This window comes from Podarcis pityusensis, assembly GCF_964106645.2.
Source record: "Podarcis pityusensis genome assembly, chromosome: 12".
NCBI classification, from domain to species: Eukaryota; Metazoa; Chordata; class Lepidosauria; order Squamata; family Lacertidae; genus Podarcis; species Podarcis pityusensis.
This window is the reverse complement of record NC_138037.1, coordinates 9,250,142-9,267,465: the sequence shown is the minus strand read 5'-3', so window position 1 is coordinate 9,267,465 and position 17,324 is coordinate 9,250,142. Positions and strand designations below refer to the sequence as shown.

Below are 17,324 nucleotides of genomic sequence, written 5' to 3'. Positions count from 1 at the left end.
CTAATGAACTAGTCTCCTGGGCACAACAGTTCTCATTCAGTTGCAGTACAACCAAAAGGCATTCCTGCAGTAAACCTGTGGGAGATTGCAGTCAACCCTAACTGCTAGTTAGTACATGAAGGGGTTAAGGACCATAGAGTTGTATTCCTAGACAGACTCAGGTCTCAGTCCAAAGAGGAAGTGATGCCTCTGCATCATATAACCAATGAAAGAGGATATGTGTGGAAGCTTGCTCCCAATCTTACAGCATGTGTTTGGAACTATATTCTGTATTTTCTACCTAAGAGCATTTTGCCTGTATTATCCTTGCTGCTGTATGGAACAACGCACGACTGAGACCTTGAATCTGTAAGTAAATATTTTAAAACTTACTTAACAGTGTGTGATCTGCTCATTGCAAGAGGGGTAGGAAGAGGTCAACTGTTGTGTACAGCTGAAAGGCATAAAAAATGGCATAACAACCTATATTCCTAATGCGAGTTCAGTCTCTGCTGCTGCTGCTCTCTCCCTGCAGGAGAGTGTACAAAGCCCCATGTTTTGAATATAAGCATCCAGCCAATTGTTTTGTTGATCACCCACACTAGTGGGTCCACAGGCATTCATATCTTTTCTCTCAGATCTTAACTCAGGGGCAGCTTGGGTGAGAGGTACTCCTTCAAGTATTTTTGTCCCAAGCTAAATAGAGCTTTATCTTGGTCCCTGGCAGATCATAAAATATGACAGATCTTAAAACACAGGGTGGTTATGAGCCTATGCTACTGTTACTCTTAATGATATACAGTATGCTGTATTGTTTTACACACAGCCCCATTATGCTCATTTCTGGTTCTTGCGCACACTCACCATATATAAAAAAAGAGGGCGAATGCTGGAGCTGAGCCAGCAAACTGGTAGTTCCTCCAGTCACGGACTGAGTATGCCAAACCAGCCAAGGCCATCTGCCCAACGCCTTGGAAGCAGTAGCTGATGATCATCGCAAGCGGGCGATAGGAAGGCCCAACCCACTCCGAAGCTAAAAGGGTTCAAGTTACAATCAGTATCAGGAAAAGACCTTGCCATTGTCAACCACTCACATTAAAAAAAAAAAATCATTTAACCGCCCGGCTTTATTATTAGGTTATTGTATTTTAGTGTTTTGTTGGAAGCCACCCTTTTGTTGGAAGGAAACCCAGCCAAATGGGCAGGGTATAAATAATAAATTATTATTATTATTATTATTATTATTATTATTATTAAATAACGGTGGGTTAATGTGATGATGTCAAGGAGGAGGCTGGAACGCTTGCAGCAGTTACTGATTATTTGGATTGGGTCCCCAGTTTGAGACACACATTTACACAAACACACATGTCCATCAGAGTTCACCTGACGCGCCTGGCACAGCCTGGCTCTTTCCTTAACTAGGCAGGTGTTGTGCTTTCCACCCACCAGACACACTAGGCTCCATCTGTCCCCCAGTCTTTACCCTACCTCAGTCCCCTTGCAAATTGGCTCCTAAAGTGTCTCAAACAAGTGGGCCGTCTCTGCATCTCATTTCATGGTTGGGATGCTTCTGTACAGAACAATGACACTGTACCTCAGCAGGGCCATATTTAGGTTTGAGGAGGCCCTAAGCTACTGTCAGGGAACTGACATCGGAGCTAGAGGTGGAGGGGAGGCTCTCTAATGATGCTGGAGAAGGGCCCAGCAGGGAGAGAGGCAGCTCAGCAGATGGGGAAGCAATTTAGTGCAACACCAGGAATAAGGAGGGGCAGATGGGGGAATCGGAGAGAGGGCTCCCAGACACTTCACCGGACACCAGCAGGGAGAGCACTGGTCCTCCGCTACCCACGCCCTCCCTGCGCAGAAGACTTCCGCGCAGAGAAAGTAGGAGGAGACTGGGTGTCAAACAACTTTTATGTTGGAAAAGGTTTAAGAAACGCCCACTGACGGATTCTGCTAGCGACTGAGGCAGCCACGAATTGAAGGGCTGTCCAGACAGAAAGGTTTAACAAGGCAACATAGCCAGGAGAGGCGGCAACTTACGCATGAGCAACCCCATACCATTATAGCTACTGAAGATAATGGGGCCCTTTATATGTCCAGCTGTCCTTTGTCAACAACAAATTGTAGCTGTTTTTTGTGTTGAATATATGCTAAATGGTAATTTATGAACCTAACAGTTATCTAAAGCCATTTGCACATGCAGAATGTAGGCACCCTACATATAGAAATGAGCAAACCAGTGATATTTTAGGGAGCAGGCTAGCAGGCGGGGCCCATGACTTACATCATAGGAGCCTACACAACACAAAACACTGTTGCTGTATGTAGGTTTTATTTTATTTGTTTTTTATCTTATATTTTGGAACTGTACATCCAGGTTTTTTTCCTTTAAATTTTTTGGGGGCTCCCAAGAGAGTGGGGCCCTAAGCTATAGCTTGTTTACCTTATACATAAATCCGGCACTGTACCTCAACATTCACCTTTAAGCAATGTTACCTTGAGAGAAAATATATCTACAGTCATATCTCGGGTTACAGACGCTTCAGGTTGCGTGTTTTCAGGTTGTGCACCGCGCCGAACCCGGAAATACCGGAACGGGTTACTTCCGGGTTTTGGAGCTCGCGCATGCGCAGGACCACTAAATCACGCTTTGTGCATGCGCAGGAGCGCCGAACTGCGACCCGCGCAGGCGCAGCGCTGCAGGTTGCGAACATGCCTCCCGCACGGATCACGTTCGCAACCTGAGCATCCACTGTATTTGGGGAGGGCAATATATTCATAAAAAGCAAGTTGTGCAGGTTGGATAGAGTAAGGCAGTGCCCCCAACCAGATGCCCTACAGATGTTTTGGGCTATAACTTGCACTGCCCCCCAACCAGCAAAACTGTGTTTAGTACAAAACATCTGGAGGATACCAAAGATGGAGTGTGATTCTTTTGACAGCAAGGCCTAAACCTCCCCAGAGAAGCGGAAGTGTCTCACTTAAAGCTGACATGCTGATGCTGATCCCAGCAAAAGCCGCGCCCACGATGAATCTCAGGGCGATGTAGACGTAGAAATTTGGAGAAAATCCTGCCCCAACACCAAAGGAGCCCATGAGGAGGAGGCTGAGCAGGATCATCATGTGACTTCCAGTGCTGGAGGAGGGAAATGCAATACAAGATGGGTCAATCTGCAAAAGGAAGCCTACTAAATTTATTATTTATTATTTTTTATTATTACCTCACAGAGGGCTTATCCTTACTTCTGCCTATACCGTGCCTAGAAAGCACAGGTCTGAGTGGTTTCCCCCTTGTCCTGCTCCTTTCCAAGGGGAAAAACCGCTCTTTAGTGACAGATTGGAACAAATGGTGCTTCAGGGGAAACCCAAATTGCCGTTTGCTCCAACTGAGTGCCACAAAAAGCAGGGGGACAAGAGGAAGTGAGGATAAGCCCAGAGTTATTGTGGGGATGATGATGATTTACAGTGGTACCTCGGGTTAAGTAAATAATTCGTTCCGGAGGTCCGTACTTAACCTGAAACTGTTTTTAACCTGAAGTACCACTTTAGCTAATGGGGCCTCCTGCTGCTGCCACGTCGCCGCAGCCCAATTTCTGTTCTTATCCTGAAGCAAAATTCTTAACCTGAAGCACTATTTCTGGGTTAGCGGAGTGTGTAACCTGAAGCGTATGTAACCCGAGGTACCACTGTATATCGTAAGATCTCAGGGCGGTTCACAGCATAAAATACAGGATAAAAAACAAGTAAATGATTAAAAACAAAACATCAAAACCATGACCCACCCTTCCCAACGGCCTGGTTCAAGAGGAATGTTTTCTCCTTGCACCTAAAAATATATAATGAAGGCACCAGGTGAGCCTCCCTGGGGAGCGCTTTCCACAAACAGGGAGCCACCACAGAAAAGGCCCCGTTCTCGTGTTGCCACCCTCCGGGCTTCTCAATGAGGCGGCACACGAAAAAAGGCTTCCGATGAGGATTGCAGAAAAGCCTCTCCCCTTCACCTCCTGAAAATGGTGTGGCCATTTTCTCTCAGCTTCTCCACGACATCTCAAAGTTATACTTACCAGTCGCTCAGCGGGCCAAGGACCAGGGCTCCCACAAGGCCACCCGCCATGTAAATAGATTGAGAGATGTCTTTTAAGTTATTTCGGTCACAGACCAAGTTGAACTGAAGGAAAAGAAGAAAAATCCTTGTACTTCCCTCTCCTGACACTGCACTGTACCACAAATCTACACTGTTTCTGGTTTTGTTTGAATAGTATTAGCCTGCTCTTTTTAAAAATTTAACTGTTTCACTTGCTTTCATAATGTATACCATTTTATTGCTTTAACGCGCCCTGGGCCTTATGCTGAAGGGTGGACTCAAATTTTACCCCACCTTGGTCAAGTCCCCTCACTTACAAGAATACCTTCCCTGGTGAGGTGAATCTCCTCACCCTCATTCTTAGTGCTGAGGCAGAATTATTATTTTTTTCAAAAGAAATGTATTAGTTTTCCAAATTTATAACAGACATATCCACAAACATAAAAATAAGACATTAAAAAACAAACAAACATATATCCTAACTGTAGCAATTCCACTTTTGTTATCATTGCTGGGTGACTTCCTCGAATCCCCTTGGCTGAGTTTCCATATAAATCATTGTAGCAGTTTTCCAAGACTACTTTCACATAAAATTTACTTAGTCCAATTAACCTCTTTCTTTCTTTTCATTTTGACTTATATCCATAGTATTCTACATTATCACATATTTATATCCTAGGCCAATCTGATACTCACAAGTAGTTCTATTCAATTTATCTTAACATATTTAACCAAATAATCTTAGAATTTCTTCCATGAGGCAGAATTTTAAAACATTCCCGTTAGCTCCAGGCATTTGGTGGTGGAAAGAAATTGTTTTTCTCAACTTTGAGAGGGTATTTGGTGTGGGGGTTTTTTCCCCCCCCCTTTTAAAAAAATTATTGAGTTGTTATTTGCCATCCTGGGCTCCTTTGGGAAGTAGGGCAAGATAATAATAATAATAATAATAATAATAATAATAATAATAATCCCCTCTTTGGGGGAAATTCCAGAATGCTCAAAAAGAATTGTCCCCTGTGGAGAGGAGAGACAGGAGAGCTGCCATCTTGTTCCAGCTCAGGTGTTCTCTCCCTCCGCTAACTGCCACCAAATCTGAAAACTGAAACATCCTCCTCCCTGAGGGAAGGCGATTTCTAGTTTTTAAAAAGTCTCCCTTTTTTGGCTGTTTTTTAACAGAGTGCTAATGTATGCATATTCCTATGTAAACTGCCTTGCAAGGCTCACTTGAAAAGTGACATGGACAATAACGGATTGGCATAACAAGCTACAAGAATTTGCTGAAATGGCACAGTTGACAAATAGCCTGAGAAGCAACTCAAAACAAAAATTTATGGAAAAGTGGGATAGATATAACATATATGTTCAAAAATACAGTAAAGGTGCACTATCTAAGCTGGCATTTGACTGACGTTGGAGAGAGACTGAGTTGAGAAATAAGACCAAGGATATATATTGATATAGGAATGTATTAGATAAAATGGAAAGAAATATACAATAATAAGAGTACATTCATTTGTAAAAAAGGAATATACAACGGGATAGACAGGAAGTCCAAAGTGTTGGTACATATATGATTTTGGAATAGTTTTTTGTCCATTTTTCTTTTTTTTCCTTTTAGTATATAAACTTTGTATACATGTTGAAATTTATAGTATAATAAGCCTTGTGATGTAATATGATAATGTTTACCAATGTAACATAAGAACTTTAATAAATAAATAAAATGCTGCGGGGGGGAGGGGAAAAAATGAAAAGTGACATGGAATTATCTTCATAAACAAACAGATTAACATTTGCTAGTAGCTTTTAGGAGAGCCTCTGAAAACGGGACATTTCTGCCTCTAATATTCCAAATTTATCTCACGTGGGAATTAAAGAAAAATTAATAAAACTTTCTCGTTACCTCACAGAGGTGTCAAAATGGTTAGAGGACTTCCTCGTGACCTACAAGGCCTCACATTTGGTAAATGTGCGATCTGGCATAATCTCTTTATTAAAGGTAATCCTTATTACCACAGTATAAAAATTGTATCCCAGCCAAAAAAGATCATACAGCAGTTTAAACGTTCAAGCCTTGTTATTTTTTTGCCTCATTAATGCTGAGTTTCCCTCACAAAATGGAAACCAGGGAAACCGGAAGCAGGGAGAATTCCTACAACTGCAAAGTATACTTGAGGAATACAGGCTGAAGCCATTAATTTCTTTAAAAGTTATCAACTGAGACCTAGACAATTAACAAGCAATTGTCTTTAAGAAACATGGACTATTGACATCCATTGCTGTAAAGTTCTGGAATGACGATATGACGTCTTTTCCTCTCTCTCTCTCTCTGGACTGCTTGAATTGTCTCCCTGCTTCAAAATCTGGTTAATAATAATAATAATAATTTATTATCTCCCAGACAGTGGAGTTTCATACTTGCAGCAATCAGATTCAGAAAGTAAGAATGGGGATTAAATAAGCACATCATCCAATAAGGCTTCAACATCAAAGAGCTTCAGGATAACTATCCCATGATATGTAACATCTGGATTAAAAGAAGAGGAATGCCACTAATCTATCCACATTTTGGTACTTTATCATAGGCTCACTGGTTTTTGTTTTCTTTTCATTCATTCATTCATTCATTCATTTGTTTGTTTGTTTGTTTGCTTGTTTGTTTGCTCAACACACAACAAAAAAGGACAAAATGAACCATAGTGAAAGTACCATCAGTCGCACCTTACATAGAGAATTAATATAAATTTCATAATCCTTAAACTGTAATGGTCTCTTCTTTTTAAACCCGACTTCACTGGCTTTTTTTCCAAAAGCATTCCCTGACCTGTCCGTTCCCCTATCCAGGTTTTTAGTTGTAGGGACAGCACCAATGAAATCACTTTAGAGTTGTCTAGTATGGTTAGCAATTGATGTGCGCGCATGCACACACCCTTCAGGAGAGACAGAGTCAAATTATTTAACAAGGGCTGTAAAATACCTCTGTCAGCAACGATGGCTTTGGATCTGTGGGGTAGACCCAACCATCTCGGCAGGCTTCCGTGGAATTTTGTCCGTCTTTTATGATTGAATCGATATCGCCTTCCACAGGAGTAAACATGGAGCATTCCTCAAAAGAGCCATCTGGTTTCCTGGGAATGGTCAAGTTCAGCTGCTGCTCTTGGGTCAGGTTTTGGGTAATATTAAGGATCCAGTTCGTGTTGCAGTGGTGAGGCACGTCCATGACAATGAACACTTGTCCGAACACGTGAAAGGGAATTAAGAAATTGGGGATGCAATTCAGCACCACCAGCCATTTCTGAAACCTGCCGAATTCTCCGATCACCTTCAAGATGTCTCCAAATCTGATCATTCTGGGATCTTTGGCAGCCGGTCTGCATGGTTCTCACACCTGGGGACTGAAATTAATGTTTAAACACAATCATGGCTATGGATTAAGTGAATAATTAATCAGGCTCTGGCATCGGATAAACTTAAGGAATATATCCTATCACAGCTACTGCCAAGGCTATACTTTCTTTCTGATTGTTCTCTTCTTATTCAGTCCTGGTGTTCCTTTGACTTTAGTATTTCCTCCAATTAAAAAGAAAGTGAGCCTCGAGGCTATTAACATGTACGGCTGCGTCCACACCAAACATTTAGAACACTGCAAAGGATCGTGGGAACTGTAGTTTACCCCCAATAATGCTAAAATCCCCAGCACATTTAACAAACAACATTACCCAGGGTTCTTGGGGTGATGAGAGAGACTGTGCTTTAAATGTACCGTGTGCAGGTATGCAACCTTAGATGAGTTATAGCAACAAGAGGGGGCCATTTAAATATTGTTTGTTGCAGGACAAAAATGAGCGAGGGGTGTTGGCTTCACGTCTTTTTTGCTGGGTTTTATTTGGTCCAACGTCCAGTCTGTTTGGCCTAGCAGCTGACAGCCTGGAGTCTCTCTGAGCTTGCTATAAAAGGAGAGAGGAAGATTGGGAGAAGGAAGGACAAGAAACCTAAAGACCCTGAGGAAAGAGTCAGGGACTGTTCCTTTATATTTTTCTAAACTGACACAGAAGTAGCTGGGAATCACCAGCATAAGAACTTAGCAGAACCAGGGCTAAGCAAGGAGAATAAACACTCAAGGGCTGCAAACCGCTGCTGTTTGGGAGTTCATTGCTGGCAGGCGCAAACCAAGGTCTGCATCCGACACTGAACACGAATGCTTTTAGTCTGAAGTGGGGGAGTTATTAGACATTTTTTCCCTTTTTTTAATAAATTCCATATGTATTCTCCTGAGTCCATAAACAGCCCCAAAGGAATGCCATGCGGCCAGGAGTTGTCCCGTTTTCCCTGCGAGCTAACAGCAGTCCATACTGAATGTCTGCACTGCAGGCCCTGTTTTGCCTGAAGTATAAAATGGACCAGCTAAGTTGTGCTTGTGGGACGCGGGTGGCACTGTAGGTTAAACCACAGAGTCTAGGACTTGCCAATCAGAAGGTCGGCGGTTCGAATCCCCGTGACGGAGTAAGCTCCCGTTGCTCGGTCCCTGCTCCTGCCAACCTAGCAGTTCAAAAGCATGTCAAAGTGCAAGTAGATAAATAGGTACCACTCCAGCGGGAAGGTAAACGGCGTTTCCATGCGCTGCTCTGGTTCGCCAGAAGTGGCTTAGTCATGCTGGCCACATGACCCGGAAGCTGTACGCCGGCTCCCTCAGCCAATAAAGCAAGATGAGCGCCACAACCCCAGAGTTGGTCATGACTGAACCTAATGGTCAGGGGTCCCTTTACCTTTACCTTAAGTTGTGCTTACCAGGCAATCTTGTTGAAAACTGGAGAAACCCAGTGTTAGAGAGGTACCAGTTTTGGCAGTACAAGTTTGACAAGGCAGCTGAAATAAATAGATTACTTTTAGGATCATATGTGGTGGAACCGCACCATAATATATCCATTCTGGCAAACACCATTTGAAGAGACTAGTAACATAGTACGTTGCAAGCTTCAGAGTACGCCTCAACTAGCGTCGTTGCTCCTATTTTATAATCAAAAATGCTGATGTTCCTTACAAGGACTTAAGTAGATTTTTTATGGTGGCGGCTCATTAGCTGATAAGCGACCACTTGAAAACTGGTCTCAGGTTAACATTATCCAGGTGGCACACAAACATTTGGCAAATTGATTTAGCTGAAAAATTAACAGGAATGTAAAAACAGATGGCTCTGACACCTTTTTGTTTTTAGTTATTTCGTATGTTAACAGGTGTAGTCACACCATAAGTACCCCCATCAACCCATGAAGACCTATGGCTTAATCTACTGGATTTCACAGTGAACAGCAAAAGTAATATGATTCTGTCTTATGTTGATATTTGTTATTTGTGTGTTCAGAAAACCCTTCAATAAAAATATTTACACTTAGGTACCTTTCAGGGACATCCAAGTGTCACTTAGTTGGAAAGTTACATTGGATTGTCCTGTTGGTTACGGAATGAATGGCTGACTCTCATGGAGAAACCACCACTCATATATAGTATGTAAGGAAGGGGCAAATCATGCTTTGTGTTCATTTTGGGTTTTAAAGGGGTATCTGCCTTTTAAAAACCCTGTATTCCACCAGTATGTATTCATAATGCCAATGGCTCAAACTATTATCCATGTAATTATTTGATTCATTCAGATACTGCCTTTCATACAAACATCATGTGCTCTGATGGTGTTTCCTGCTTGGCAGGGGGTTGGACTCGATGGCCCTTGTGGTCTCTTCCAGCTCTATGATTCTATGATTCTATGATCATAGGCTGGTTTATAGCATAAAAATACAAAATAGAAACACAAAATACATAACATAACATAACAACAACAGCAAACAAATACCCCCCCTCCTTCTACAAACACCATTAGAAGGACATCAATGGTTTAATCAGCCAAAAGTTTGGATATAGAGGAACTTTTTTTGCCTGGAGTGTACCTGAATACTTCTCAGGACAGACATGTTATATTGGTGTGTCTTGAATATGTAACAGTTAAAAGTTATGGCCTGTGTTTCTTAGGTTTCAGAAAGTTGCCGTCTTCCCCCATTATAGCTAAAGCTTTTTCAGACATTTAGCTATGGAAACTGTACAAAACAAACGCGTACGTGCAAACCTGTTTTCCTCAGGTACGCTGGAACTTTCAAGTACAAGGATAAAGCTGAGACCAGCAGATCACTTCCCACAGACTTGCAAAGCTACAGAGGTCTCCTGATAAGAGAAACGCTCAACTATTTCACATATTCGTTTCACAAGAGTATTTACAACCCTAAAACATTCCATCCCAGCAAATTCTCATGCTGGAGAGAACATCGGACACTACAAGTACAGCATTTTGAAACAATAAAACAATTTAAAGCTAATAATCCACCAGCTGTAAAAAAGAAAAAGAGAGAGTGCAATGGTTTTTAAGGAGAGGTTAGATAGCCCTCTGTCATGAATGCTGTAGCTGAGATTGCAGCTTTGCAGGGGGTTGGACTAGATGACCCGTGGGACCCTTCTACAATTCTATGATTCTGTGTATGCAGAAGGTGTCATGTTCAATCCCTAGCATCTCCAGGTCTGGCTTGATACAATGCTGATTCTGATGTTTTCTAGAAGTCCTACATTGAGTCCAAAGGGATTTACTCCCATATATGTGTGAGCATAGAACTGCACCCTAAATTTGCACTGCAGCTATTCCATAAGAAGACAACCAGATCCATCCTAAGATTATCGATGTTCTTTTAAACATGAGTGTATGCTTTTAATCTGCTCATATTACATTCAGATCTTTCAAACCAAGTTATTTTAAGGGGCACGTAATAGAATTGATTTTTCATTTTTATTTTCATTTTAAAACCACTTTTTAAAAAACAAAATATTTAAACCAATTATTTTTATCTGCTGGGCTCAGAGTGGGAGGGGAGGAAATTCACACATTCTTCTTGGCACCTTGGAGCAATCCACACGGTGGGTTAAAGGCGAGTTATTGCTATCTGTTCAGTAATGTCTTCATTTGGTTTTAAACACGCATTTCCCAAACTACCGTTGATTCTTTTGCTGGGCCTATGGAGGGGAAAGAAGGTTAAAAGGAGATGATTAAATTCATGCATACGTTTTCTGCTCCAAATGATTCTGAATGGCAGGTGCATCAAGCAAACCTAGGAATTGGTTCACAGAAGCTGCCTCACACAGAGTCATGAAGAAGAGTTTGGATTTGATATCCCGCTTTATCACTACCCTAAGGAGTCTTAAAAGCAGCTAACATTCTCCTTTAGCTTCCTCCCCCACAACAAACACTCTGTGAGGTGAGTGAGGCTGAGAGACTTCAGAGAAGTGTGACTAGCCCAAGGTCACCCAGCAGCTGCATGTGGAGGAGCGGAGACGGGAACCCAGCTCCCCAGATTGCAAGACTACCGCTCTTAACCACTACACCACACTGGCTCTCGTCATGGTTTTGGGTCCATGTAGGTTAATATTGTCTGTTCTGACTTGCAGCAGTTTTCCGGGGTTTCAGACACAGCCTTTCCCAGCCCATTCAGGTGACGCCACATTAGCACTGATGGTTGCAATGTCAGATGATGCCTAACATGTGCAATTCAGCCACAGTTATTGAAGATCAAGGCACACATTCATGTAAGTTAATAGAAGGCAAACAAGTGGACCTTCTGCCCTGGAAACTGCATGAACGGCTGAGACACGAGATCTGTTTGTGGCATTAGGTCTGTGACAGCTCATCTGCACATGCAAGCAAACCCTCAATATTGTGGACCTTGAGCAACAGCAATGCACGTGTGAAGCAGCCCAAGAGGCAGAGTAATCAAGCGATCTATAGCCCTGAGATTCCCAAGTGACAGTAAAAACCTCAAAAGTCAACCTTCTCTTCTGATAACCAGTTCAATTAACCATATTAATTGACAGGGGTAAAGGGACCCCTGACCATTAGGTCCAGTTGTGGCCGACTCTGGGGTTGCGGTGCTCATCTCGCTTTACTGGCCGAGGGAGCTGGCGTACAGCTTCCAGGTCATGTGGCCAGCATCACTAAGCTGCTTCTGGCGAACCAGAGCAGCGCACGGAAACGCCGTTTACCTTCCCGCCGGAGCAATACCTATTTATCTACTTGCACTTTGACGGGCTTTCGAACTGCTAGGTTGGCAGGAGCTGGGACCGAGCAACGGGAACTCACCCCGTCACGGGGATTTGAACCGCCAACCTTCTGATCGGCAAGTCCTAGGCTCTGTGGTTTAACCCACAGCGCCATCCGCGTCCCCTAACCATATGTATAAATGACTGTAAACAATTGCTTGGCCCTTGGCAGGCGCAAAACAGTGTTTTAAAATCACCCAACACAGTTGCTTTAGCATTGCATTGTTTTAATGGAAGCGGTTAGCTGCCTTGCGGACTCCACACAGCCAGGAAGCACAACCAGGTCAACAGCTCAAGCACAAACACATGGATGTAAAAAAAAGGGCAAGGGAATAAATAAATGCACAAGTCTTCCGAACCACCCCAAGACTTGCCTCTGATAGTGTGCAATGTCATCCATGCAATCCGGGAGTTCCTTGCCGCACGTCTCTGGAAGCAAGGAAGCAAGGAGTCCACCAGCCACGGCTGCACTGCCAAATATCACCACGGGGATAGAGGGGTGGTACTTGTCCAAGAGACCAATCAGAGGCGAGATTATGCCTGCCAATCTGGCTGCCGTCTGGCACCATCCCACTCCAGTCTGCCTGAGAAGGAAGGAAGACATGGGTGGCGAGTCTTTCCCACAATCCTCTGGAGACATTTACCCTTGCTAGATTCAACGTGCTGCCATCTGCTTTATTGCAGGGCAGATTTGAGGGTAAACCATACGCTGAACGAGTCTGCCCTTGCGGCTTGATGGAGGTAGAAACTGTCTCTCATGCCTTGTTACACTGCCGTTTCTACACGGATATACACTCAGTATTTATCACCCCTGCTATGCAAAAATCTCCAAATGAATCCGAACTTCAATGTCTAAAATCCCTGGTAGAGGACAAGGATCCTGAGATCACGTTAAGGGTAGCCAAATTCTGTGCGATTGCCATAAAACTTGGGGGAAAAGTTGTGCTATCATAATGATTAAGGTTTTAAATGATAATTTTAGGTTATATGTTAATGACTAAGTTTTAATTTATATAGTTTTTAACTGTTGCTGTATCTGTATTGTTCCTGTTATACCTAATTGCAAATTCAAATGTATCCCTATCGTGTTTTATGACTTCCTTGATATTGTATGTGGGCTGGAACTAGTCTGTGACCGAAATAATAAAATTCAATATATCCTCTGGAGGGGAGCCGCATTGGGGGCACTGCGGGAAATCAAAATGGTAGTTCGCAGGCTCAGGAGATGGCACTGCTTCCATGTGAACCAGAGGGGGCCCATGGATGTAAAAAGGCAACCCACACAAATGGCATTCTCCCTAGAGATTCCTGAAACCTGGATATAGGCCAAGTGGCTTTTGGATTGCCGCAAGGCACAGCCAATAAGCACTGTGAACAGCCAGCTCCCCTTGGAAGCAGGAATAAGCACTGGCTTAAAACTCTTAGGCCCCCTCAATGTTCAGAGTGTGTTCAGCTCTACCCCTGGCTCCTTGTGACGCTGGGCACTCGCAATCCTCTTTAGAAGTTGGCACCTCTGTAGGAAAGTGAGTGGAGGGTGGAGATTTCACTTGTTTCTGTCAGTCTTCTCCATTCACCCAGTCTGTGAGTTTAAACTTATAATCATTTGTTGATTGTATGGTTGGTTTATAAACACAACATGCAGTGTTATTTTTCTAGAAAAATCATGAACGTCTTCCTTGTTCTTTTAGAATGGCAATGATGTCTACCTGAGAGGTGCTGGAGCTGAGCTCTGGTGAGCTCCGGCTGAAAAAAAGCCCTGACGGTGTGTGACGTTTCTCAAATTTTGCTAGAGAGCCTGGTTCTCCAGACCTAGCAGTTCCCCCCTCTCTTTCCGCCATTTTGTCATCAAAGCCCATTGCGGTCTACAAGTGCTTGAATTACACAGAGCAGCTGGCTAACTTAAAGGAGCAGACAGGGTGGTGCTATGGCTATGGCTGCTCATATGGGCAACTTCCATTTCGTAACACTGCAAAAGGTCATCAATTATCCAATTTAAAAAACTGGAAATGCAACCTTTACATCTGATATAACTCTTTATTTTTTTAAAAAAGCTCTATTTCAGGCCCTCTGCATAAATACACCCCGTTTTTGAGACACAATATTTTTTAAAGTACATAGCAAGCCTCACCGGACAATAGTTGGGAACAGCTCTGCAGAATACACATATGATATAGATAAGGAACCAGACATGATAAACTTCCCGGTGGTGGCAAACACCGTTACTAGTATAGGCAGATCTGGGGGAAGAAAGATTGTATGTCAAAGAAAACCCAAAAACAAAAGCAGGGTGTGTGTGTGTTGTCATGCAACCCAGGGCTTCAACAACCCATGCTCAGGGGAAGAGGCCATGGATACAAGAGGCGCCATCTGTATGGGCATGCCACCAGCCTCAGAAGATGCATCTGTTGCCACAGGCATTGCCTTGATCTCTCAATTCAATCTCCTGCTTAAATTACTGTGTGGTTTCAAATGGGATTGGTTTTTTTTGCATATTTTAATCTGGGATCTTTATATTTTAACTTTTTGTGTTTTTATAGTTTGTAAACAGCTCATTTTGGCATTAAGAGGTACCGTATTTTTTGCTCTATAAGACTCACTTTTTCCCTCCTAAAGAGTAAGGGGAAATGTGTATGCGTCTTATGGAGTGAATGCAGGCTGCGCAGCTATCCCAGAAGCCAGAACAGCAAGAGGGATTGCTGCTTTCAGTGTGCAGCGATCCCTCTTGCTGTTCTGGCTTCTGAGATTCAGAATATTTTTTTTCTTGTTTTCCTCCTCCAAAAACTAGGTGCGTCTTGTGGTCTGGTGCGTCTTATAGAGCAAAAAATACGGTATATGCATTGAATTAAATTATTATAATAATAATAATAAGAAGAAGAATGATAAGCCCCTATAAGAGTAGAGATGTCACTCACCAAAGACAGCACTGCTGCTTAGAGGAAACTGGAGCACTACTGAATGCTCAGCCTGGGTCGGCTGCTTGCTGGAGCAAGCTGAGATTCCAATCAGAGCATCGCCTGGCTTCACTTATCCGAACCTTTTTTGAAGACTGGTTTAAAACAGAGCCAATTTGGCAAGTGTTAGCCCGGGGGATGCTAGCCCTTCAGGGGTTGATATGCACCTTTTGGGATGACTGCGATGAGAAGGCAACAGGCTCCCCCCAGGAGCAAGGCGGAAGATTGGCATTTCTTTCTCCCTAGCCACTGCACCAGGAAGATGCAGGAGAGACGACCTGGAATTTCAACAGCCCCAAAGATAGCCTGCGTCAGGTAGATATCGAAACCGAAACCGCCCACGTTCAAGCTCAACCCGTAGTACGCCAAACTGCTGACAAACCTAAAGGCGAAGAGACCATATCCATGATTAAAAGTAAGGCAAGTTTTAAACTGGAAGGACACACAGCACTTCCCAAAACACACCTTTGCGATTTCTCACAGTACCCCGTTTTAACTTATTTAAAAGGTTCTGTGATAGGAATTTTGAGGTCTTAGATATATGGTAATGTTCATAACCGCACGTACATAGATTAGCACAGGAAGACCGACCTGAAGCCATTTTGATTCCTAAACTGAGCAAATGTTTTCTCTGCAAGGTCAAAGTGGAAAAGCCTCCCCATTGTCTTTTCCTTCACAAATCCTGTCTTAAGGGTATGTCTGTGTTTGAATAGGGTGTGAGCCTGTGACCTGGCCCAGGAACTAAGTATTTATCATTACAAAAGACTGGCCAGGCTCCCCAGGCAATCCAATCAAGTAACCTGACAGACAGGAGATAAACAACGACAGGAGAAAAACAACATTCAAATTTCTGTTTAGACCGCCTTTTTTGTGATGTAGGTATGATGTATCTGAGGGGTGGTCTTAGGTTACACCCCTTCTGTGATGTATGTATGATGTTTCTGGGGGTGGTCTTGATCTACAGGGTGGCAATTTCAGAAGTCTTTATAAGGCCTTGCACACCATTTTTCTGGGTCCCTCCTCTCTCCTGCAGGTGAGGGGAGCACCCTGTTGCAACAGATCAATAAAGGCCAAACCTACAGGCTGCTGTTTTGCTCCTAGTTATCCTGGTTGGTGTCTTTGTTTTTGTCTAAGGGAGCCCTCGGATTTTTCCGTTAACATTTTCTAACCCACATGGATGGGAGTGCCGATCTTTTGGAAATGCAACTTGGAAAAGGGCATGTATTTTGGGCAAATTACAGACGCTGATCTTTCAGTGTGGGCCGATGTATGAATAGGATAATATAAAAGGAGACAAAATGTATGAAGATGCTTTCTGTGTAATCAAATCATTGGCCCTTTTGCCCATCACGGGTAGGTAGTCTTCCCAATCCCATTCTCAGATCTAGGAAATACGCCAAGTTGGATATCTGGTCCATCTGACTCCGTATTGTCCACACAATGGCTGTGACACTCTGGGGTTTCAGGTAGCGTCCTTGCCAGCCACACCTGGAGATAGCGGAGTTTGAAAAGGGAACCTTCTGCATACAGAGCAGAGGCCAGGAACTTTGCACCTTTGGCCTGCAAATGTACTACTGCAAATAAAGTAACAATAGATAACAGGTTTACCAGACTGCTGATAGGACGAAAGTCACCTTCCCCATGTGGGGGTTTCTAAACAGTTCCCAAATGCCTGCAGACACGGTCTTTTCAGGTTTCAGCTTTTGCAAGACATGAAAGTGAAAACAAAGAGAGAAAGGACGGAGTGGGGAAACCAAGTTAACTTCATTTGTAATCTCTTGCTTTCTGGAAAGCCCATCTCAGGTCACTTTTTGTTGTTGTTGTTGTTTCTGCATCAAAACCAAACTATAGTTATGGACCACCCAAACAGTGTTGGCCATATCTGTGTCCCTTTAGCACACTGCCCAACTTCTGGAGACACATTCCTTGCCCTTGCCCCCCCCCCCCAAAGCGCTTTTGGGGGTGAGAACACAGTGTGAGAGCACGTGACACCGAAAATGGCCACCGCAATCTCTCACAGAAAACCCTAGATGTCCCATTTTTCCCAGGGCACTTGGCAGGTATTCTGTTGGGCTTTGCGGCGGCCAGAAAGAAGCGCAGTTCCTGCCCAGCTCATCCATGGTTCCTGTCCGCTCACCTTCTCAGCTGGACAAGGTTTTGTGGAAGTTAGGGGT

At 43.4% G+C, this 17,324-nt stretch overlaps 1 protein-coding gene across 1 annotated transcript in view; it reads right to left on the bottom strand.

The window, feature by feature from the left end:
• LOC308460107 (uncharacterized protein) overlaps positions 1 to 17,324 on the bottom strand; it is a 36,403-nt gene that overhangs the window by 8,779 nt on the left and 10,300 nt on the right. Inside the window, exons 6-14 of the mRNA XM_080976095.1 lie at positions 16,759 to 16,850; positions 15,318 to 15,532; positions 14,328 to 14,436; positions 12,574 to 12,783; positions 11,100 to 11,119; positions 7,047 to 7,450; positions 4,050 to 4,153; positions 2,967 to 3,121; positions 844 to 1,012 (exon numbers count right to left, since the gene is read on the bottom strand). Coding sequence (XP_080832221.1) covers positions 844 to 1,012; positions 2,967 to 3,121; positions 4,050 to 4,153; positions 7,047 to 7,450; positions 11,100 to 11,119; positions 12,574 to 12,783; positions 14,328 to 14,436; positions 15,318 to 15,532; positions 16,759 to 16,850 — 1,478 coding nt within the window. The remainder of the gene's footprint in view (positions 1 to 843; positions 1,013 to 2,966; positions 3,122 to 4,049; positions 4,154 to 7,046; positions 7,451 to 11,099; positions 11,120 to 12,573; positions 12,784 to 14,327; positions 14,437 to 15,317; positions 15,533 to 16,758; positions 16,851 to 17,324) is intronic.